Here is a 23,357-nt window from a genome sequence, read left to right on the forward strand (position 1 = left end):
TAACTGACATAATCCATGCTTAAGTACATAGAACAATGCCTGACTTATGAAAAACACTTAATAAACATTGTTATTGTTGTTTTATGGTCCCAGCTAAAAAAAGAAAAAGAAAACAGATACTCTGATAAATGTAAAGATGGTAAAGATACTGAGAACCTAATAGATAATGGGTATAGAACTAGATATTTTAAATATATTAACTCCAAAACATAAAAACATAAGGAAACTCCAAAACCCCTTAATTCTCTATTGCATCTCCCTGTCTGAGAATATTTGAAACTTCACACTTAAAAAAAAGTCTCCTTTAGGATGTCCAAATAATTTAATGGCCTGATCTTTATTACTTGAAATGTGGTACTAAAATAATCTTCTTGGAAAATCCTTAAGAATGAGAAAGGTCCTGGCCGGCGCGGTGGCTCACGCCTGCCTGTAATCCTAGCACTCTGGGAGGCCAAGGAGGGCGGATTGCTCAAGGTCAGGAGTTCGAAACCACCCTGAGCAAGAGCGAGACCCCATCTCTACTATAAATAGAAAAAAATTAATTGGCCAACTAATATATATAGAAAAAATTAGCCGGGCATGGTGGCGCATGCCTGTAGTCCCAGCTACTCGGGAGGCTGAGGCAGAAGGATCGCTTGAGCCCAGGAGTTTGAGGTTGCTGTGAGCTAGGCTGATGCCAAGGCACTCACTCTAGCCTGGGCAACAAAGCAAGACTCTGTCTCAAAAAGAAAAAAAAAAAAAAAAGAGAAAGGTCCTGCATACATACTGGGGCACCTGAAGGAATGGAAGCTGTAAAACAAACAAACAAACAAACAAACAAACAAACAAACAAACAAACAAACAAACAAAACCCCTGAAATTAAGAATATATTTTTCTTTTAGGAATGGATTCTGTTCTAAAGTTAATCTTTTAAAAAGTTCCTGGAATGCCTTGTCTTATTATTAAAATAAAGATATGAGACCAAAAAATCCAAGTAACTCATTATCAGACAGGACCCTGGGGACTTAAAAATACTGGACAACAAATCTAAGCTAATTCTCATGCTGGCTTCCATTGCTATTTCCATTTCTTTTACAACTACTGATCCTGGCTGAGCGAGGTGGCTCACACCTGTAATTCCAGCACTTTGGAAGGCTGAGGTGGGAAAATTTCTTGAGATAAGATTCAAGACTAGACTGGACAACATAGCTAGACCCTATCACTATAAAAATAAAAAAGAAAACACACACAAAAAACTAGCTGGGAGTGGTGGGGCATGCCTGTACTGCTTGGAACTTGGGGACTGAGGCAGGAGGATTGCTTAAGCCCAAGAGTTGAGATTCCAGTGAGCTATGATCACACCACTGCAATTCAGCCTGGGTGATAGAGTAAGACCCTATCTCTTAAAAAAAAAAATTCTACAAATTCCACACATACTGGCAAAACATAAAAGATAAAAAATTGTCACATCCTTTCCCAAGCTCCTTTTCTAACACAACAGTGTTACAACACTAAAATGTATGGTATTTTAAAAATACCTTCAGAATGAAAGTTTTCTGTGATCCAACCCTTTGACATCACCCAGTTTTGTTTTCACATTCATACATGTAAACATACTATTTTTCTCCTTTAAGCCTACAACACCCGATATTCCAGGTAGAAGGTAGATCCTGTCCAAATAAACAACCAGGCCCAACTCTGTTTAGTTTCCAGAATCAGACAAGATTGAGCACACGCAGGGTGGTATGGTGGTGGCAGTTTGGTTTTATTGAATAATGGTGAGAATACAACCCATCATGCTGCAACCTGTTAAATAGTAATGTATCCCTTTTCCATATATCTTGGAAATTTTTCAATGTTACTATACATATAGATCTACTTTATTCCTTTCACTGGCTGCACAGTATTGAATTATATGAATGTATGACAGCTTCTTCAATTCCCATTCACAAACATTTGAATTTAGTCTAGGGTTTCACTTTTATAAACACTGATATCACCTTTTGCAGGGAATCCTTTTTGGAGCACTGTGGAGTGTTACCATTGGAGCACATTCCTTGCTATCAGACTGCTGAATCAGAGGCAATGGAATGCCACCAACAGGAGATAAGAGCAACCATCCTCAAATTAAGGCCCGAAGGTCACATGCAGGCTGCCTAGCACATTTATGGAGCCCACAGGGTGTTTTTGCCTCCACTGCCTGTCCTGCTTAGCAGCCGACTCGTTCGGGGCCCACAATGCGTACTCTCCAACTATCTGAAGGACAGTGAACTGGCCCCATTTAAAAAGTTTGAGGACCCCTGGATAAGAGTGTGTGGCCCCATACCTGTAGATGTATTATCCGTCTTTTGAACACTTGGCAATCTATTCGAGATTCTAAAAAATTATTAGGTTAATTAACACATTTTCTTATGTTTTTTGGCTGCCTTCACTCTGTAAATTATGTTTGGTGCTTTGCCCATTTTTCTAGTGCTGCTTTCCACTCTAGATTTCAAAGAACTCTTCTTATATTAGAAACAGTAGTCCTCAGGCTGTTTTATTAACCTATCATTGAATGATATTTTCAATTGTAAATCAATAAAATGATCAATTTTTTCCTTTTATGGTTACTGGGTTTTGTATTATGCACAGAAAAGTCTCCTCCATTTCAAACTTATTACTGAAAAGCAATTATGGATAAACATTAATAACAAATGTCCTTATGTCAGCAACTCTTACTGTTTCTTTTTCTCAATGTTTCTGTCTTATTTTGGAATATGAAGCAAGGGAGAATCTAGGTGTTTTTTTCCCCGAATGGCTACCAGTTTTTCCAGTATCATTTGATTCCATTCTCTCCTTGTTCACTGAAATACCACTTTTATATTCACTAACCATTTATGCTTGGATTTAATTGTGAAAAGCCTATCCCTTCCATTGAATAGTCCTGAGCTGGTACCTCAATTTTGTTTTTTAAATGTAATTTTATAAAATGTAATAATATTTGGCATGGCAAAGTTCTCTTCAATATTCTTTATTCCCCCCTTCTTTTCTGGTGAGTGTATACATTAATTCTTAATAAAAATGCTAGAATAATTTTGTCAAGTTTCAAAAATAATTTATTCAAGTCTTTTATGTCCTTCAGTAGACTGACGTTTTCCCCTTAGAGGTTTTTTTTTGACAAAGTCTCACTCTGTTGCCCAGGCTAGATTAGTGTTGTGGCATCAGCCTAGTTCACAGCAACCTCAAACTCCTAGGCTCAAGCAATCCTCCTGCCTCAGCAGCCCGAGTAGCCGGGACTATAGGCATGTACCACCATGCCCGGCTAATTTTTTATATGTATTTTTAGTTGGCCAATTAATTTGTTTCTATGTTTAGTAGAGATGAGGTCTCGCTCTTGCTCAGGCTGGTTTCTAACTCCTGACCTTGATTGAGCCTCCCGCCTCGGCCTTCCAGAGTGCTAGGATTACAGGCGTGAGCCACTGAGCCCGGCTTACCTCCTTTACTTTTAAAAGTCTTATAAATTATTGTAGATGAATTTTGAAATTTCTACTTGCTGAATTTTCTGTTTCCTAAAGGATTTTAGTTAATTTCCCCCCGTTATCTGCAAAAAATAATCTTGCTTCTTTAGTGTCAATATTTTCACTGCTTTTGTTTATCTAACTACATTGGCTACTTTCAGAAAAATATTAGCTAATGGCAGTACAAAAAATACCTTTGTCCAGGATATAACTTTAAAAGGGAATTTGTTTTACAGCCTTTAGGCTCAAGATACAAATATCATTTTAAAAACCACACTGAGGAAATATCCAACTAAAGACTTGATATTTTTCCTGTGTTCTAGTAAGATAATAAACTGTGAAGATTTTCCTAATTTTCAACAATCCTTGCATTCCTAGAATGAACTCCCCCATTCTCAGTCATGTTCTTTTTTTTTTTTTTTTTTTTTAAACAGAGTCTCACTCTGTTGCGCAGGCTAGAGTAAGTGCCCTGGTGTTAACCTAGCTCACAGCAACCTAAGACTCCTGGGCTCAAGCAATCCTCCCGCCTCAGCCTCCAGCCTCCCAGCTAATTTTTTCTAATTTTAGTAGAGACAGGGTTTCACTCTTGCTCAGGCTGGTTTTGAACTCCTGATCTCAAGGGATCCTCCCTCCTTGGCTCCCCAGAGTGTTAGAATTACAGGCATCAGCCATGGTGCCCCGCTGGTCAAGTTGTTCTTAAAGAACAAATTTGATTTCACTTAAAAAATATTTTTTCCAAGTAAATTTTGCGTTAATATTCATAAATGAGACTAAGCTCACTTATGGGCTCATTTATATTTTTATTTTGTCAGTTTGTGGAATCAAGATTATTTTGGCTTTGTGAAATGAACCAGGAAGTTTTCTTTGTTCCCCATGTTCTGAAACAGCATTATGATTATAGGTCCCTTAAAGGGTTATAAAGAATTCACCTATGGAGCTATTTGATCTCAGTACTCTTTGGCATTAGCTCTTTGAACTTTTTCAATTTTCTCATGTTGTTGTCCACTTACATGTTTTATATCTCTTCTTGATTCCATTTCAGTAATTTATAATATCCTAGAAAATTGTTCATTTTATTCAGGCTTTCAAATTTAGCAGCAGAAATGTACAGTCTTTAGATTTCTTCCACATTTTGTGTGTCTGAGCTTAACCCCTTCTTTTCCCTTTATTAAGTTAGCTGATAGTTTTTTTCCTTGGATTTGTCAAAGAATTAGCTCTTATATTTCAAATAGGGTCTCACTCTGTTGCCTGGGCTAGTGTAGTGGCATGATCATAGCCCACTACAACCTCAAACTCCTGGGCTCAAGTGATCCTCCTGCCTCAGCCTCCCAAGTAGCTGGGACTACAGGCATGTACCACCATGCCTGGCTAATTTTTTCTGTATATACTAGTTGGCCAATTGATTTCTTTCTATTTATAGTAGAGACAGGGTCTCGCTCTTGCTCAGGCTGGTTTCAAACTACTGACCTTGAGCAATCCGCCCACCTCGGCCTCCCAGTGAGCCACCTCCTGTCTTACTTTTAAATTCCATCATACTGTTTTCTAAGTATTAATGTCTTTCCCTCCTTTGTAGTTTCTGCCTTTTCTAAATGGCTAAGGTTTTATATTGTTACTTTTTTTCTAATTCTGAATAAATTATTCATTTATTTTCTGGAATAGATATTTTGGACAAAAAATTCTTTTCTGTGTGGCTACCCTCTACATACCTTTTCCAAGTTAAAATTATCTTCAGCTCGACTGTCTTCTGAGTTGTCTGTATTCTTCTCATCATCCCCTTTATCTGCATTTGCAAATACAGAGGCCACACGGACCACAGGCAGGGGCACATCTCGAGGGACAAACCTAACTGAACTGACGGGCATGGTCCACAGTTTAATTTTCTTAAAAGATTTAGTTTTGGCAGAATACCGTGATTCACAAACAAAAACATCCTCATCTCGAAAGTTTTCTGGGCATAATTTAAAGTATTCCTGGGGGGCATAAGAACAAAACCAGTTAGGTGAATTTTCTGAAAACCACAACCAAAAAAACACAAAAGCTAATACCAACTAACAACCAAACAAAAGCTAAACTGATTAGACTTTCTGGCAGTTAACAATAAATGATAAGTGGCTAGAGATCTAGGAATATTTCCTTGGCTACAGAATAGACTTATTAAATACATACCCTTTAACTTACGAATAGTTCTATTCAGCTTACCACTTCTCTTTGTAAATATATTAATATTTCATATAACTATACTGCTCCTTAAAGCTTTGGACAGGGCTATGTATATAAGACAGACACAAAAAGCATACCTAAATACCAAAAAACAAAACTGACAATTTATGATTATCCTTCAGACAATAACATTCATAACAATTAGCTTGGCAACTTAAGCTAACTGTATATACCTTAACAGTGTGGACGGTAAATAGTCTTTCACAACCATATTCAGGTTAATTTCTTCCTAAATCTTTATATATAGCTATATAGATACAGCTTAAAAAACCAGTTTAAAACAGAGTTCCTAATTTTGTAAATACTGATTTTTGTGTTTTAAAATTTTATTCCCAGGGAATGAGTAATACTTTTGGGGTTAGTGAATTTCTTACCTTGACAAACATGACCACACATTTGCCTAGAATTTTACTAACAGGAACTTTATTGTAATAGTCACTCTTAAAAACTTCTTTTTCTAGAAATTTTCGCGTAGCCAGGTGGAATGTTTCATTTGGCCGATAAAACCAACAGCCATACAACCATTTTTCACCTCAAAAAGAGAAAGAAAGAGAAAGAGAGAGAGAGAGAGACAGAGAGAGAGAATCATCATTAAAAGAAATCACACATTCTATTTTTTTAATAGATGGGGTGCGGTTTTGCTATGTTGCCCAGGATGGACTCAAACTCCTGGGCTCAAGCAATCCTCCCACCTCAGACTTCCAAGGAGCTGGGACTATAGGTGCATGCTACCTTGCCTGCCTCTGCATTCTCTGCAAAATTAGGAAATATTCCATTAAGCCATTTTGCCATGGTCTGAACTTAGCACGCTGCTTTTTAGGCCAGTTTCTTAATATCTTAGAATAAATAACATTTTAAAATAATGAAGTATAATGAGGCCTTAAAAATGATACTTACTCCCTTGTGTTAAAAGATATAACATATAGAATGAGGAATGAAGGCGATAAGACCTGGTCCACTCTGCTCCAGTGAATACACATCTAGAGTTGTGTGCTTTAGTAAGGATACAGACATACTGAAGGACATTATTTAGCACTTAGGCAAAGGTATTCAAAAGTATTAGACATGATTGGCAGCTAAAAAAACTGGACCGCCTGGCTCACATTTCTACCTGCTTTTGGCTTCATTAATTTTTCTGTTTTTTGGTTTTTTATTTGAGACAGGGTTTCACTATGTTGCCTGGGTTAGAGTATACTGACGTCATCATAGCTCACTGCAACCTCAAAATCCTGGGCTCAAGTGATCCTCCTGCCTCCACCTCCTGAGGAGCTGGGACTACAGGTACACACCACTACGCCTGCCTAATTTTTTTGCTTTTTGTAGGGGTAGGTCTCCCTACTGTTCAGGCTGGCCTCAAACTCTTGGCCTCAAGTAATCTTCCCACCTTGGCCTCCCAAAGTACTAGGATTATAGACATCTGTCACCATGCCCAGACTGGCTTCATTAACTTCTATTCATTCTACATGTCTCAACTGTTCTAGGAAACCTTTTTTTTTTTTATTTTTTTGAGACACAGTCTCACTCTGTTGCTCGGGCTAGAGTGCCATGGCATCAGCCTAGCTCACAGCAACTTCAAACTCCTGGGCTCAAGCAATCCTTCTGCCTCAGCCTCCCGAGTAGCTGGGACTACAGGCATGTGCTACCGTGCCCGGCTAATTTTTTTCTATATATTTTTAGTTGTCCAATTAATTTGTTTCTATTTTTAGTAGAGACAGGGTCTCGCTCTTGCTCAGGCTGGTTTTGAACTCCTGACCTTGAGGGATCCGCCCACCTCGGCCTCCCAGAGTGCTAGGATTACAGGCCTAAGCCACCATGCCCGCCCCCAAATTGTGTTTTTAATAAATATCAGTTGAATGAAAAAATCTCAACTTTAAGAACTTGTATTTCTTTTGACTCAATTGTGACACTGCCCAATAATGGTAGACACTATGTTTTCCATATGGAGTGGGTGCTTAATTATACTTATTCATATATTGAACAATTACTGTTGGAAGGCATAAAATGTCTGAGTTAAAATTTTCTTCCCTGAGGAGCAAGAAGGAGTAAAATAGGCACATCTTACCAATCTGCCCTTTGATTTAAAGCAAACTTACCAGCTGAGTCTTCCCACAGTCTCTCAATACAGACTATGTGTGGTTGTAGGTTGGCTTCTGCAGGTTCCACATAGACGTAATCTCCAACATGGTACATGCTGTTCTTAAAGCTGCAGTCCTGGCTGTATGTGCGATGTAAGCCTGAGAGGCCTGCAGTACCAGAAGAATCTTCACTCTTTTCTGCTTCTTAGGTTAAAAAAAAAAAAGGAAAAAAAAAAGTATTCACTAAAGGGATATTAGAGTCAGAGGTAGGATTCAAACAATACACAAATACACTTAATTCTTTTCATTCAAAGGCAAAAATCAGCAAAAATAGTATGACCTTCACATTACTAATAGCCTCTACCTCAAACTGTGTTTTTGAATTACAACCAATTGCTATTAATTTAAATAGATAAGTAATCAAAGGAAACATGGAATATGGTCATTTTAGATAATACAGAAAGACATAAAGAAAATAAGTTAATTATAAATCATGTAATTCTAGAGATAATTTTTGATATACTTCCTCTCCATCTTAATGCTTCTGAATTTGTTTGGTTTTCTAACAGTTATTACATGGATATGATATAATGGAGTCTTAGAATTGAGAAAATATGGAATATGTTTACCATACAATATAAACAACATATATGTATATTTAATATATCATGAGCATTTCCCCTGAGATTAAATGCTTTTCAATATGACTTTTATTTTTGTTAAATCAGACTTTTTAATGGTTCTCGTATAAACCATCCTTTGCAAATATTCTACGTTTCTTTTTCTTTTTTTATGACAAATCTTAGCCCACATCTTTGATTACTTACTTAGGATAATTTCCCATAAATGGAAGAGCTAGAAATAAGCCTTTTAAATGTTATTAAAATGCATATTCCAAATATATCTCCAAAAGGCTATACCAACTTAAGTCTCTCACTGTTTGGCTACAAGGGGTCTGTTTCTTCATTCCCTAATACTGGTATTATAATTCCAGCAGAAACACTGTCAGGTGGACTGAAAGGGCCAGAGAGAGTACAAAATGAAAGAAGGCTGTCCAACACCCAAAATTCTAGAGACAGGGAACTAAATGATAAAATTACTCAATTGCAAATATGTGCTTTCTTGAAAAAGGATGATTCAGAGGACAGTGTCAAGCTGCAGAGGATTGTTCCCAGGCCTAGAAACCAAATGAAGCCTGCCCAGCTGGATATCAAAATTGCTTGGAATTGGTGACACTTTATCTTTCTTGTCCCCTTTTGAATAGAAATATCTATAACCATGCATGTCTATTATTCCATGCATGTCTCATTGTATTTTTTTTTTTCTTTTTGAGACACAGTCTCACTTTGTTGCCCAGGCTAGAGTGAGTGCCATGGCATCAGCCTAGCTCATAGCAACCTCAATCTTGAGGGCTCAAGTGATCCTACTGCCTCAGCCTTCCAAGCAGCTGGGACTACAGGCATGCGCCACCATGCCCAGCTAATTTTTTCTATATATATTTTTAGTTGGTCAATAAATTTCTTTCTATTTTTAGTAGAGATGGGGTCTGCTCAGGCTGGTTTCAAACTCTTGACCTCGTCAAGCAATCCGCCCGCCGTGGCCTCCCAGAGTGCTAGGATTACAGGCGTGAGCCACCACGCCCGGTCCGTCTCATTGTATTTTAAGAGCAGAGAAATTGTTTGCTAAGTTTTACAGGTCCACACAGAGAAAAGAACTGTGTCCAAGGATGGGTCATACCCAGAGCTTCACCCATACACTTAAGTTTAGATGATTTAGATGATGAGATTTGGGACTTCTGAGCTGATGATATTTAGATGAGATGTAGGTACCTGTTACCGGTGTGCCACTATAACAAATACCAAAAAATATGGAAGGGACTTTGGAATTGGGCAGTGAACAAGGACTGGAAGAATTTTGAGAAATATGATAGAAAAAGCCTGTATTGCTTTAAATACACTGCTAGTAAAAAAAAGGACAGTAAAGAATTGTCAAGTGGAAGACTCAGAAAGAAACGAGAAGGTTGTTGGGCCAGGCGCGGTGGCTCATGCCTGTAATCCTAGCACTCTGAGAGTCCAAGGCAGGAGGATTGCTTGAGCTCATGAGTTTGAGACCAACCTGAGCAAGAGTGAGACCTCCACCTCTATTAAAATAGAAAAAAACTAGGCTCATGTTGTGGGCACACCTGTAATCCCAGCTACTTGTGAGGCTGAGGCAGGAGGATGGCTTGAGCCCAGGAGTTTGAGGTTGCAGTGAGGTGTGCTGACATCATTGCACTCTACCCATGGCAACAGAGTGAGACTGTGTCTCAAAAAAAAAAAAAAAAAAAAAAAAAAAGGACACGCCTGTAATCCTAGCACATGCCTGTAATCCTAGCACTCTGGGAGGCCAAGGCGGGTGGATTGTTTGAGGTCAGGAGTTCAAAACCAGCCTAAGCAAGAGCGAGACCCCATCTCTACTATAAATAGAAAGAAATGAATTGGCCAACTAATATATATATATATTTAAATATAAAATTAGCCGGGCATGGTGGCGTGTGCCTGTAGTCCCTGCTACTGGGGAGGCGGAGAGAGTAGGATCGCTTGAGCCCAGAGGTTTGAGGTTGCTATGAGCTAGGCTGATGTCATGGCACTTACTCTAGCCTGGGGAAAAAAAAAAAAAAAAAAAGATGTTATTGTAAGTGAAGGAAAGGGGATCTTTGTTATATGATAAAGCTTAGTGGAATTATGTCTTATAGTTATTTGGACTCTGGGCCTCCTGGGCCGATTTTTTTTTTTTTTTTTTTTGTCACTTAGATAAAGTATTTGCAATGAGTTTTTTTTTTTTTTTAATTATTTTTTTTATTTTGGTATATTATGGGGGTACAGATTTTAAGGTTTCAATAAATGCCCATTTCCCCCCCTCCCCCCAAAAGTCTGAGTCTCCATCATGACCATCCCCCAGATGGTGCACATCTCACTCACTATGTATGTATATACCCGCCCCCCTCCCCCCTCCCACTGGGCCGATCTTTTAGTTATCTTTTTCTTCCTTTATTTCTATTTGCTGCTGTTCTACTTCCTGGGAGAGTTCTTCAACTTTATATTCTTTTTTTATTTTGAGACAGAGTCTCCCCTGCCCCTGGTAACCTCTATTCTACTATATGTCTCTACGAATTTGTCTATTCTAGATACTTCAGAGAAGTGCAATCATATATTTTCCTTTTCTGTCTGGCTTATTTCACTTAGCATAATGTTTTTAAGGTTAATCCATGTAGTATGTATCAGCATTTCATTCCTTTTTATGGGTAAATAATATTCCATTGTTGGGATATACCACTGTTTTTGCTTTTATTATTTTTAATTGACACATAATTGTACATATTTATGGGGTAGTGTGATATTTTGATACACGTATAAAATGTATAATGCTCTGGTTAGGACTTCCGGCACTACGTTGAATAAAAATGGTAAGAGTGGGCATCCTTGTCTTGTTCCAGATCAGAGAGAAAAAAATTTTCAACTTTTGCCCATTCAGTATGATGTGGGCTGTGTGTTTGTCATATGGCCTTCATTCGGTTGAGGTACGTTCCTTCTATAACTTGTTGAGAATTTTTATCAGGAAGGGATGTTGAATTTTACCAAATGCTTTTCCAGTGTCTACTGAGATGATCATATGCCTTTTGTCCTTCACTGTATTGGTGTGGTTGATATATCTTATTTATATGCATTATGTTGAACCATCCTTGCATCCCCGGATAAGTCCCATTGATCATGATGATTTTTTTTTAACCCTACATGCAAGCTAAGTGAATGATCTTTTTAAATGTGCTTTGGGGTTTCGTTTGCTAGTACTTTGATGATGAATTTTGCATCTATGTATGTTAGGAATATTGGCCTATAGTTTTCCTTTTTTGTTGTGTTCTTATTTGGTTCTGATATCAGTGTAATGTTGGCCATGTAGAATGAGTTTGGAAGAATTCCCCTCTTCAATTTTCTGGAAGAGTGAGAGAAGTAACTGGTATTAATTATGATTTAATGTTTGGTAGAATTTATCAGTGGAGGCTTCAGGTCCACTGAGCTTTTTCTTAATAGCAGATTTTTCATTACAGACTGAATCTCATTCTTGTTACTGATCTGTTCAGGTTTTCTATTTCTTCTTGGTTCAATCTTGGTAGGATTTATGTATCCCAGAATTTATCCATTTCTGCTAGGTTTTCTAATTTGCTGATATATACTTGTTTGTAATAGTCTCCGATACTCTTTTGTATTTCTGTGGTGTCAGTTGTTATGTCTCCTTTTTCATTTCCGATTTTATTTACTTGGGTCTTTTTGTGTGTGGTTGGTCTAGCCAGTGGTTTGTCAATTTTGTTTATCTTCTTAAGATATCTTTCTTATATTATTATAAAATAAACAAAACCAGTTTTGCTTGTTTCTGCTCTGAATTTTATTATTTCTTTCCTTCTACTAATTTTCGGTTTGGTTTGTACTTGCTTTTCTAGTGCCTTAAGAGGCATCTTTGTTATCTGATAACTATTTTTTAATGTAGGTATTTATTTCTATAAAATTCCCTCTTCATACTGCTTTTGCTATATCCCATAGGTTTTGGTGTGTTGTGTTCCTACTTACATGTTTTTTTTTTAACTAATGGTAATCAGTTTATTAAAACAGTTGACTTAAGCATCTGCAATGGTGACTTCAACCTCAACTCCTGGCGCAAGCAATACTGATAGAAGTAATCTGCTTAACAATCTCAGAAGGACTATGCAAGTCAATGAGTTGCTTTTGGATTTTCATTTGGAAGTGGTCCCAAGTCTTAGAACCTTCACCACAAGGAGTTTTTCTTGTAGTGATTTTCAAAGTAGTGGTAGGCATCGGAATTGGTACTTTCACTTTGTGGTTCTTTTCCTTTGTGCCTCTAATCAAGGCAGCATACACCCTCTCCAGAGATTTCATGTTGTGGCTGGTTATCGTGATTCTAATTAGGTGAATCACCACCTCTGGCTCCACGGGTGTTTTTCTGGTATTTTTAAAAGCCAAAACTGCAGCACAGTTTCCTGACCAACTTGTTCCTTAGTGAGAGTGAACAGCAGTGAGTCAGGAGCAGGAGGGGGCATAACATGCCTCCGCTGCATCTGCGAGTGTGTCTTCCTTGAAAAGCTGTACTTACATTTGTTTCAGAAATTTTTCAATTTTCTTCTTAATTTCTTCACTGACCCACTGGCTGTTCAGGCACATGTTGCTTAATTTTCATGTATTTGTACAATTTTAAAAGTTCCTCATTATTGATACCTAGTTTTATTCCATTGTGGTCAGAAAAAATATTTGGTATAATTTCAATTCTCTTAAATTTGTTGAGAATTGTTTTGTGGTCTAACACATGGTCTACCCTGGAAAATGTTCCATGTGCTAATGAAAAGAATGTGTATTCTGCAGTGTTGTACGAAATATTCTGTAAATGTTATTGTACTGGCATCAATCTTTACCTTTAGATTTAATAATATTTGCTTTATATATTTGGGTGCTCTGGCGCTAGATGCACATATAATTGTTATATTCTCCAGTTGAACTGACCCCTTTATCATTATACAAATAATCTTTTTTGTGTCATTTTAGTTTTTAACTTAAAGTCCGTTTTATTTAATTAAGTATAGCTATTCCTGCTCACTTCTGGTTTCTGTTTGCATGGAATTTGCATCCCTTAACTTTCAGTCTATATGTGTCTTTACAGATCAAGTTTCTTATAGGTAGCATATGTTGTTTTTAATCCATTCAGCCAGCCTACATTTTTAAATTGAGGAATTTAATCTGCTTACTTTCAAGGTTATTCCTGATAGGTGAAGACTTACTCCAGTCATTTTGTTAATTGTTTTCTGGTTGTTTTGTATACTTTGTTCTTTTCTTTTTCTCTTATTATTGTGGTTTGATGGTTTTCTGTAGTGATAAGGTTTCCTTTCTTTCTCCTTTACATATCTCTTCCACCTGTCAATTTTATACTGTTGCATGTTTTCGTGATAGTGATTATCATTTTTTTGTTTTCAGACATAGGACTTCCTTGAATAATTCTTGTAAGGCTGGTCTAGTGGTGATGAATTCCCTCAGTTTTATACTTATCTGGGAAAGATTTTATTTCTACTTTATTTTTCAAGGATAACTTTTGAATACAGTATTCTTGGATGGCAATATTTTCATTCAGTGCTCTGAATATATCATCCCATTTTCTCCTGGGCCTGTAAGGTTTTAGCAGAGAAATCTGTTATTAGTCTAGTGGTGATTCCCTAATATGTGACTTGATGCTTTTCTCTTGTAGTTTTCAAAATTTTGTCTTTGCCTTTTGACTGTGGGACTATAATTTGTCCTGAGGAGGATCCCTATGTGTTGAATCTATTCAGGGACTTCTGAGTTTTCTGGATGTGGATGGATGTCTATATCTCTCGCCAGACTTGCAAAGTTTTCAGCTATTATTTCATTAAGTAGGTTTTCTATGCCTCTTCTTTTCTCTTCTCCTTTGGGAACATTCATAAAGCAAATACTTGTTTGCTAAATGGTGTCCCATAAGTCTAACAGACTTTCTTTATTCTTTATCATTCTTATTTCTTTTTTTTTCTCCTGGGTAGTTTCAAAAGACTTATCTTCAAGTTCAAAGATTCTTTCTTCAGCATGACCAAGACTGTTGTTGAAGCTCTCTGCTGTATTTGTTATTCATTGAATTCTGCTGCAGAACTTCTGTTTGGCTTTTAAAAATTTCTATCTCGTTGAATTTCTTGTTTATGTAGTTATCCTGATTTTGTTTAATCACCTATCTGTATTTTCTTGTATTTCACTGAGTTTCCTTAAGATCATTATTTTGAATTCTTTTTCTGGCAATACAGTAACTTCCTTTTCACTGGGGTCTGTTACTAGAGAGATTGTTTTCCTGTAGTGGTGTCATACCTCCTTGCTTTTCCTGGGTTTCCGGCACTGATGTCTACATGTGGTATAACAATTGCCTCTTCCAAACTTTCTAGAGTAGCATTTGTAAAGACTTTCACTTGCAGTTGGGCTTTTACTGTGGCACTGGGAAGGATGCGTTAACTCTGTTTCTCGATAGGTGCAATGGTATAGTCTCCATGCAGCTTCTACAGCTGATTCAGTGTCAGCAATAACTGTGGGTGCCTCAAAGGCCTGGAGACATTTGTGGCAGCAGCGGTATAGGCTATTCATAAGGAAGAGACTTAGCCAAGAGGAACACTCTTGTTGTCAGGTCTGATAATATGGCCTATGAGCAGCTAGGATCCAGAAGCAGGTGTTCAGAACAGCTATGGGTCCAGGGTTGGGCTCAAGGTCTCACGAACCTATTGTGGCACCTGGGTTTGGGAGTGTAGATTTTCTCTCTGTGGTAGGGCTGGATGTAGGTTGCACACAGAGCCTAGACTCTGTGACTCTGAGGTACTCTCTAGTATCTTGAGTCCCGAGGGCCAGGTTGTAGCTGTGATTCTACCTATGGGGTGGAGGGTATGACTGCAATTCAGAAATCTGAACCAAAAGGGCTCAGTGGCAACTTGGGTCCAGGGGATGTATTAGTGGCACTAGAGCATGGGATTGTGGGGCTTGTCAGTATCCAAGACTCTGTAAGTCCAGGTTAAACGGCAGCCAGTATCCCAGCAGGGAAGAACACAGCTGTCATTTCAGCCCTGGAGGGTGTGAGGGGGGTGCAGCAGAAAAAACACAGCAATGACTCCACTCCCCAGGGAGAGGGATGTCTCGGCAGCTCAGACTCTAGTGGGCTAGTCTAGCTCCAGGGAAGCAGGGTAATCAAGTTGTTTGGCCTATAAAGTTGGGTGTCTCAGCTCAGCCACTGCTATTTCCCTGGGACACAGAATACTACATCAACTTAGCCCTGTGATGCATAGCTGCTCAGCTTGGCCAGGAGACTGATTCTCTAGTGAGTGATATGTCGCTTCAGGTCAGGCCCGAGGATGATGACTGTTCTGGGTGGCTCAGGCACCATTTCCCTGGGATGCAGGGAACTGCTTCAGTGTAGGCATCAGGGAAGTGTGACTGCTCGGAGTAGCCAACATATTGTTTTCCCAGGAGGCAGGGTGTCACTCCAGCTCTGGCCTGAGGGGGTAGGGACACAGGTAGATGGAATGGCTCTAGTTCTGCTTAGCCCCACAGAGGAGGGTGTAACAGCTGCTCAAACCTTGGCTTAGGGATGATGGGCCACCAGGCTGGGGTGGTTCTGTGGCAGTTTAGCCTCAGTGATGAAGGGGAGCTGTGGCTACTAGCCTTGGAGCAAGACATACTCTAGCCATAGTTCCAATTCAAATATGGCATAGTGTTGGCTCCTTCTCTAGAGGGAGCACAACTATAGGGTGTCCAGGTAGCTCCCTCAGCTGGGTTTAGTGCATTTGATGACTTCAGGAGACACCAGCCATGGTTGGTAAGTGTCCAAAATATTTATGGAGGTTGATGGGATTCTTTTGCTTATCTCCTTGCTGTAGGGAGAAGTTCCCATGGTTCTCAGCTGATCCTAGTTGGGGGATGGGTGGTGGCAGCTTGGTGTTTTCTTCTGTTCTTTATGTGGCCATACTGAGTTTCTGTGTTCACCAACATTTGTTACTCCTCTCATATGCTCTGGCATTCTCCTTCAGTTACTTTGTTAAAATGAAGTTGCTTATACATTTTTCTGGCTGTCTTTGTGAGGGCTATGAGCATTAGGGGCTTCTAGTTGGCTATCTTACTGACAGACATCACTTTGAATATACCACACTGTGTTTATCCATTCATCTGTTGGTGGACACTTAGGCTATTTCTGCCTTTTGGCTATCACAAATAATGCTCCTATAGACATGGATATATAATACAAATATCTCTTTACGTTCCTGCTTTTATTTCCTTTGGATATATACCTAGGATTGGAATTGGTGAATCACATGGTAATCCAATAATCAGCTTTTTGAGGAACCACCAAATTGTATTCCATAGAGGCCGTACCACTTTACATTCAGACCAGCAATGTATGAGGATTCCAATTTCTCCATATCTTCATCAACGCTTGTTATTTATTTATTTTTTAATAATAGCCATGCTAAGAGTGTGCAAGTGGTATCTCATGGTTCTGATTTGCAAGTTTTCTAATGATTAATGATGTTTAACATCTTTTCATTTACTTATCGGCCACTTGTGTAATATAATTTCTTAAGAGAAATGTCTATTGAAATCCTTTGCCTGTTTTTGGATTGAGTTGTCTTTTTTTTGTTGAAGTTCTTTATATATTCTGGATAATAGACTCTTATTAGACACATAATTTGTGAATATTTTCTCTCTGAGTGGGTTTGCCATTAATTTTTTTTTTAAGAGACAGTGTTGGCCGGGCGTGGTGGCTCACACCTCTAATCCTAGCAGTCTGGGAGGCCAAGGTGGGCAGATTGGTCGAGGTCAGGAGTTCAAAACCACCCTGAGCAAGAGCGAGACCCCGTCTCTACTATAAATAGAAAGAAATTAATTGGCCAACTAATATACATAGAAAAAATTAGCTGGGCATGGTGGTGCATGCCTGTAGTCCCAGCTACTCGGGAGGGTGAGGCAGCAGGATTGCTTGAGCCCAGGAGTTTGAGGTTGCTGTGAGCTAGGCTGACGCCACGGCACTCACTCTAGCCTGGGCAACAAAGCACAATTATAGCTCACTGCTGCTTCAAGTGCCTGGGCTCAACTGATTCTCCTGCTTCAGCCTCTTGAGTAGCTAGGAGTATAGGTATATGCCACCATGTCTGGCTAATGTTTAAATTTTATATAGAGATGGGATCTTATTATGTTGCCCAGGCTGGTCATGACTGTGAACATATTTTTAATTACCAAAGAAAATTTTTGTTCTGTGAATGTTCATTTTAATAGTCTTCTGTTCTTATTTTACAGATGCCAGAAGATGTCATGTGCAGAAGATTTAAATTTTAGCTTAGGTTTAAAAAAAAAAAAACTTAGATTTCAGTTTCTTGAGCAAAAAAAAAAAAAAAAAAAAAAAAAAAAACTTTAACATTTTAGGGATTTTCCTTAAATATTGAATCCTATTTAAACAAATAACTGCTCCTATTTAACAGTGAGACACTAAAAAGGCTGGCTAGCTGATGAGTTTCAAAAGAGACCTCCAGATGTTATTATTTTTAGTTTTTTTCTCATTGCGTGGTCCATTTCTCAAGAGAAAATCTCCTTCCTGCCCTGGAACTATAAGCCTAGCAACCAATATTCTAGAAGCTAAATAGCTGGGAGGGCCAAAGGATCTCACGATGTAGTATAAATCCTTTCACTTAATCTTCCTTTTCAGTACTTTACTCCCACCCCTTAGGTCTGCTTCACATTCCTGAATTTAGATGCTTTAAGAGGAACAGTCACAGGAAGGGCTGAGGCAGTGATCTGGAAGCTCAACTCATTTTATTTTTTTTTAAGAGACAAGACCTCCCTATATTGCCCAGGCTGGGCTTGAACTCCTGGGCTCAAGCAATCCTCCCACTTCAGCCTCCTGAGTAGGTAGGTCTATAGTTACATGCTACCATGCCCGGCTCAACTCCTTTTAGACTTTTTCTAATCCTCCTGTTTTCAGTCCCACATGCATCTCAATTTTTGGAAGTACTGGCTGGTCTAATCCCTGTGCTGGTCTAAAACAGGATTTGTCCTGCTTAAGGTCTTCATCCACTGCTGATACTGCAGCCAGTGTTAGCAACTTATCCATCCATTTTTAGCTCCCAAATTTCAACTGCCACGATCTCCTCTTTCATTGATTTCCTTTCCTTTCTTTTATCTTACATCAAGTGTGCTTTATTTCCTCCACAGGTATTCTGTTAAATAAAGCACCATTTATATAATGCCAGGCCAATGTGTTTGTCTTTTTATGTTGTTTTAAAATTCCCTTTCCATCATTTTAGAGGTGTTTTAGGAGTAAACATTTGTGTACAATCTTTCCTATTTAACTGAAAGTTCTCTATGTTGTTTTATCCTTATTTACCGTGTATGAGGACTTCTGGTATTTAATAAAAATAAGAGGCTGGGCGCGGTGGCTCATGCCTGTAATCCTAGCACTCTGGGAGGCTGAGGCGGGAGGATCGCTCGAGGTCAGGAGTTCAAAACCAGCCTGAGCTGGCCGGGCGCTGTGGCTCACGCCTGTAATCCTAGCTCTTGGGAGGCCGAGGCGGGCGGATTGCTCAAGGTCAGGAGTTCAAAACCAGCCTGAGCAAGAGCGAGACCCCGTCTCTACTATAAATAGAAAGAAATTAATTGGCCAACTGATATATATATAAAAAAAAATTAGCTGGGCATGGTGGCGCATGCCTGTAGTCCCAGCTACCCGGGAGGCTGAGGCAGAAGGATCACTCGAGCCCAGGAGTTTGAGGTTGCTGTGAGCTAGGCTGACGCCACGGCACTCACTCTAGCCTGGGCAACAAAGCGAGACTCTGTCTCAAAAAAAAAAAAAAAAAAAAAAAAAAAAAAAACCAGCCTGAGCAAGAGTGAGACCCCATCTCTACTATAAATAGAAAGAAATTAATTGGCCAACTAATATATATAGAAAAACATTAGCCGGGCATGGTGTCGCGTGCCTGCAGTCCCAGCTACTCGGGAGGCTGAGGCAGGAGGATTGCCTGAGCCCAGGAGTTGGAGGTTGCTGTGAGCTAGGCTGATGCCATGACATTCACTCTAGCCTGGACAACAAAGTGAGACTCTGTCTCAAAAAAAATAAATAAATAAAAAAATAAAAAACAATAAAAAATAACAACAAGAGTATGTGAGATCTTCTAGCTTCCCTTAATGTCCCTCAGGTTGTTGTTAAGAATCCTCCTAAGACTTAAAGACAGACAGGGCTGATTTGACATACACAATCACTATCCAACTTTCTGATGTTTTGATAACTTTTTTTTTTTTTGAGACAGTGTTTCACTATGTCACCCTGGCTAGAATACAGTGGCATCATCATAGCTCACTGCAACCTCAAACTCCTGGGCTCAAGCAATCCTCCTGCCTCAGCTTCCAGAGTAGCTGGGAATATAGGTGCATGCCACCACACCCAGCTAATTTTTTCTACTTTTGGTAGAGACAGGGTCTCACTCAGGCTGGTCTTGAACTCCTGACCTCAAATGATCTTCCCTCCTAGGCTTCCCAAAGTGCTAGGATTACAGATGTGAGCCACCATGTGCAGCCTTGATTATCTTTTAATATTCATAAAATTGGACATAGGATGATCCTAAGCACACTGCAGTTCTTTTGTGGCTAGAAATACCTATAGATGCCCTTTGACTTATCATAAGTCAAAAATGCATTTAATACATTTAACCTACTTTATAGCAAAGTTTGGCCTACCCTATCTTAAACATGCTTAGAATACTTACATTAGCCTACAGTTGGGCAAAACCATCTAACACAAGGACTATTTTATAATCAAGTGTTGAATATCCCATGTAATTTATTGAATACTGTACTGAAAGTGAAAAACAGAATGGTTGTATGGTTACTCAAAGTACAGTTTCTACTGAGCAAGTATCACTTTTGCAACACTGAAAAGTTAAAAGAAATCACTGAGCAGGTCTCAATAATGGGCTTAAAATATTCAGTAAACCACGCTGTAAACAGCTGTGCTGTCCTCCAGGCTTTGTTGTTCCATTTATAGAGCACAGGCAGAGTAGATTTAGCATTAATTATTAAAGGCCCCATGATTTTCAGAATGGTTAAATGAGCACTGACTTCAACTTAAAGACATCAGTTGCATTAGCCCCTAATAAGAGAATTAGCCTACTCTTTGAAGCTACTTACTTCTCCTCTGCAGCTATGAAAATCCTAGATGGCATCTTTTTCCAACAGAAGGCTGTTTCATCAACATTGAAAATTTGTTTGTATAGCCACCTTCATAAATTATCTTAGCTAGATCTTCAGACAACTTGCTGCAGCTTCTACATCAGCATTTACTGCTTCACTGTGTACTTTTATATCATGGAGATTACTTCTTTCATTACATCAACCTTTTGCTAGCTTCAAATTTTTCTTCTATAGCTTCATCACCTGTCTCAGCCTTCATAGAACTGACAAGAGTTATGGCCTTGTTCTGGAATAGGCTTTGGTTTAAGCCAAACTTGTGACTGATTTGATCCAGACTACTAAAACTTTCTTCCTACCAGCAAGGTCTGTTTTGCTTTCTTATCATTTGTGTGTTCATTTATATAGTATCTTGAATTTCCTTCAAGAACTTTTCCTTTGCACAGACAAACATGGTTAAATGTTTGGCACAAGAGCCCTAGCTTTTGGCCTATCTCAGCTTTTGACATGCTTTCTTCACTAAGCTTAATCATTTCCAGCTTTTGATTTAAAGTGAGAGACGTGTGACTCTTCCTTTCACTATAATACTTAGAGGTCACTCAGGGAGGCCTGAGGAGAGAGAGACTGGAGAACAGCTGGTTGATGGAGCAGTCAGAACACAAATAACTTATGTCGATTAAGTTCATTGTCTTATATGGGTGCAGTTCGTGGCATTCCAAAATAACTGCAATAGTAACAGTTACAGAAGATAACTGATTACAGATCACCATAACAGCTATAATGACAATTAAATGAAACGACTTGCTCCATGCAGGGATGCCAAAAACTTTCAATTTGTTAAAAAACACACTATTTGCAAAGCATGATAAAACAAGGTATGCCTGTATAGTGTTCAACATGTCAGTTAAGCCAGCTGGTTCACAATGATATTTATGTCTTCTATATATTTACTAATTTTTGGTCTAGTTGTTCTGTCAATTACTGAGAAAGGAGTAATGAGTGAGACACACACAATCTTGTACATTTATCCACATATTTGCCATTTCCAATGCTCTTCAGTTCTTCTTATGGATTTGATTTACCATTTGGTGTCATTTTCTTTTGGCCTGAAGCTCCTTACTTTAGTCCTTCTTATAGGACAAGACTGCCAGCTGTGAATTCTCTCAGTTTTTGTCTATCTGGGAATGTCTTTATTTAAATTTCACTTTAAAACAACAGATTCATTGGATATACTAATCTTGGTTCATTTTTTTTCTTTTAATAGACTGAATATCATTTCACTGCCTTTTAGTCGCCATTATTTCATATGAAAAGTCAGTTATTAATCATATTATTGTTTTCTTATATGTGGGTCCATTTGCTGCTTTCAAGATTTTCTCTTATAGCATTCTGATTATGATGTATCTAAATGTGGTTTTCTTTGTGTTTATCTTACTTGGAATTCTTGGAGATGTAGGTTAATGTTTTTAGTCAAATTTGAGATGTTTTCAGCTATTATTTATTATGTCTTCAAATCTTTTTTTCTCCCTTTTTCTCTTCTTTCCTCTAGGACTCCCATTATAGGTATATAAAAGATTTAACACTAGGGCTTGCATCTATGTCTGCACAGCTAGCAGTCAGTCAATAATTCAGGTGAACGTTGTACTCAAACACCTCAAGCCTATAAGGATTTGCCCTCTGTTAATGAATCTGTGTATAGATTGGGGGATGCATTCAAATTTGCAGCCTATTTTCAAGTATCCTTTGGGTTTTGTTTTTCACCAGTTCTTTTGCATCTCCCCCTCTACCTGCATGGTTTTCTAGTCGGCTGGGAATGTGTGGAGAGCTTATCTCAGCACTTCTATAGCTCTCTCTTTTTCAGGATATTCCTTAACCTAGACCATCAGCCCAGGACAGCAAAGCTGCAGCTTTACTCCACACATTTCTACATCAACCATTTCCAGCTAGCAAAGACACAGACTCTCTACTGCCATGCCCCACATAGACATTCACCATCCTGAATGAGTACATTCTCTATGGGAGTGAAGCTGCTGATTTCTGCAGTCAGCCCTATGCTGGCAAAATTACTATTTTCAATAACCAGATTCCTTTATCTTCTTTTTTTGGATATGTCATTGCTTACAAGAATTTGCTTCAAATGTATTTTGCTTCAAATTTATTTTGTTTTCTCGCCTAAGGAAAAAAACCTATGGAGATTTGATGCTAAAGATTAACATAACTTTTGGAAAGCACATATTCTAGGAATCTATGTAAACTCGAACTTTATCAGAAATGATCAAACTTGTGGAAAAAAAAAGTTCTTGGCCAGGTGCGGTGGCTCATGTGAGTAGACCAAGATGGGAGGATTGCTTGAGGTCAGGAAATCAAGACCAGCTTGAGCAAGAGTGAGACACTGTCTCTACTAAAAATAGGAAAAATTAGCCAAGCATGGTGGCACACACCTGTAGTCCCAGCTACTTGGGAGTCTGAGACACTGTCTCAAAAAAAAGTTTCTGTTATTAAAATATTTCTAAATTCAGGCAAGTGACTCAAAGTAACATTTTTGGGATGACATGATAACAATAAAACTTTTCTCCTAGGTATGTGGTTCAACCACAATATCAGCTATTTGGCCCAGAGTATGTAAGAGGAAAGCAGTGCTACTAGATGATGTGGCAGAAACTTTATGGAATTTGAGAATTCTTTCTAGCCCCAGCTAGGCCCCTTAGGTTTTTATCTACCAATAGTATGAAGAGGCATTAAGCTTCCACACTTGTGAATTAACTGACTCTGTTCCCAGAATATTAGAATAACAGCTGTGTCACAGGCAACTTTCAATCTTTTCCAGTCTGGT

The 23,357-nt window shown here is 38.6% G+C and overlaps 1 protein-coding gene and 1 pseudogene across 42 annotated transcripts in view; both read right to left on the minus strand.

Annotated features, from left to right (window-relative positions):
- The window catches only part of PBRM1 (polybromo 1), a 129,163-nt gene that overhangs the window by 34,958 nt on the left and 70,848 nt on the right, over positions 1–23,357 (minus strand). For 29 of the 42 annotated variants that reach the window (XM_076008375.1, XM_076008407.1, XM_076008396.1 and 26 more), the window contains 3 exons: positions 7,791–7,976; positions 6,072–6,229; positions 5,184–5,447 (listed from right to left, as the gene is read on the minus strand). In XM_076008375.1, coding sequence (XP_075864490.1) covers positions 5,184–5,447; positions 6,072–6,229; positions 7,791–7,976 — 608 coding nt within the window. The remainder of the gene's footprint in view (positions 1–5,183; positions 5,448–6,071; positions 6,230–7,790; positions 7,977–23,357) is intronic. The other 13 variants (XM_012771534.2, XM_076008409.1, XM_012771548.2 and 10 more) reach the window with 1 other exon arrangement.
- On the minus strand, positions 10,778–14,950 carry LOC105875083 (small ribosomal subunit protein uS10-like; annotated as a pseudogene).

This window comes from Microcebus murinus, chromosome 1 (genome assembly GCF_040939455.1).
Source record: "Microcebus murinus isolate Inina chromosome 1, M.murinus_Inina_mat1.0, whole genome shotgun sequence".
NCBI classification, from domain to species: Eukaryota; Metazoa; Chordata; class Mammalia; order Primates; family Cheirogaleidae; genus Microcebus; species Microcebus murinus.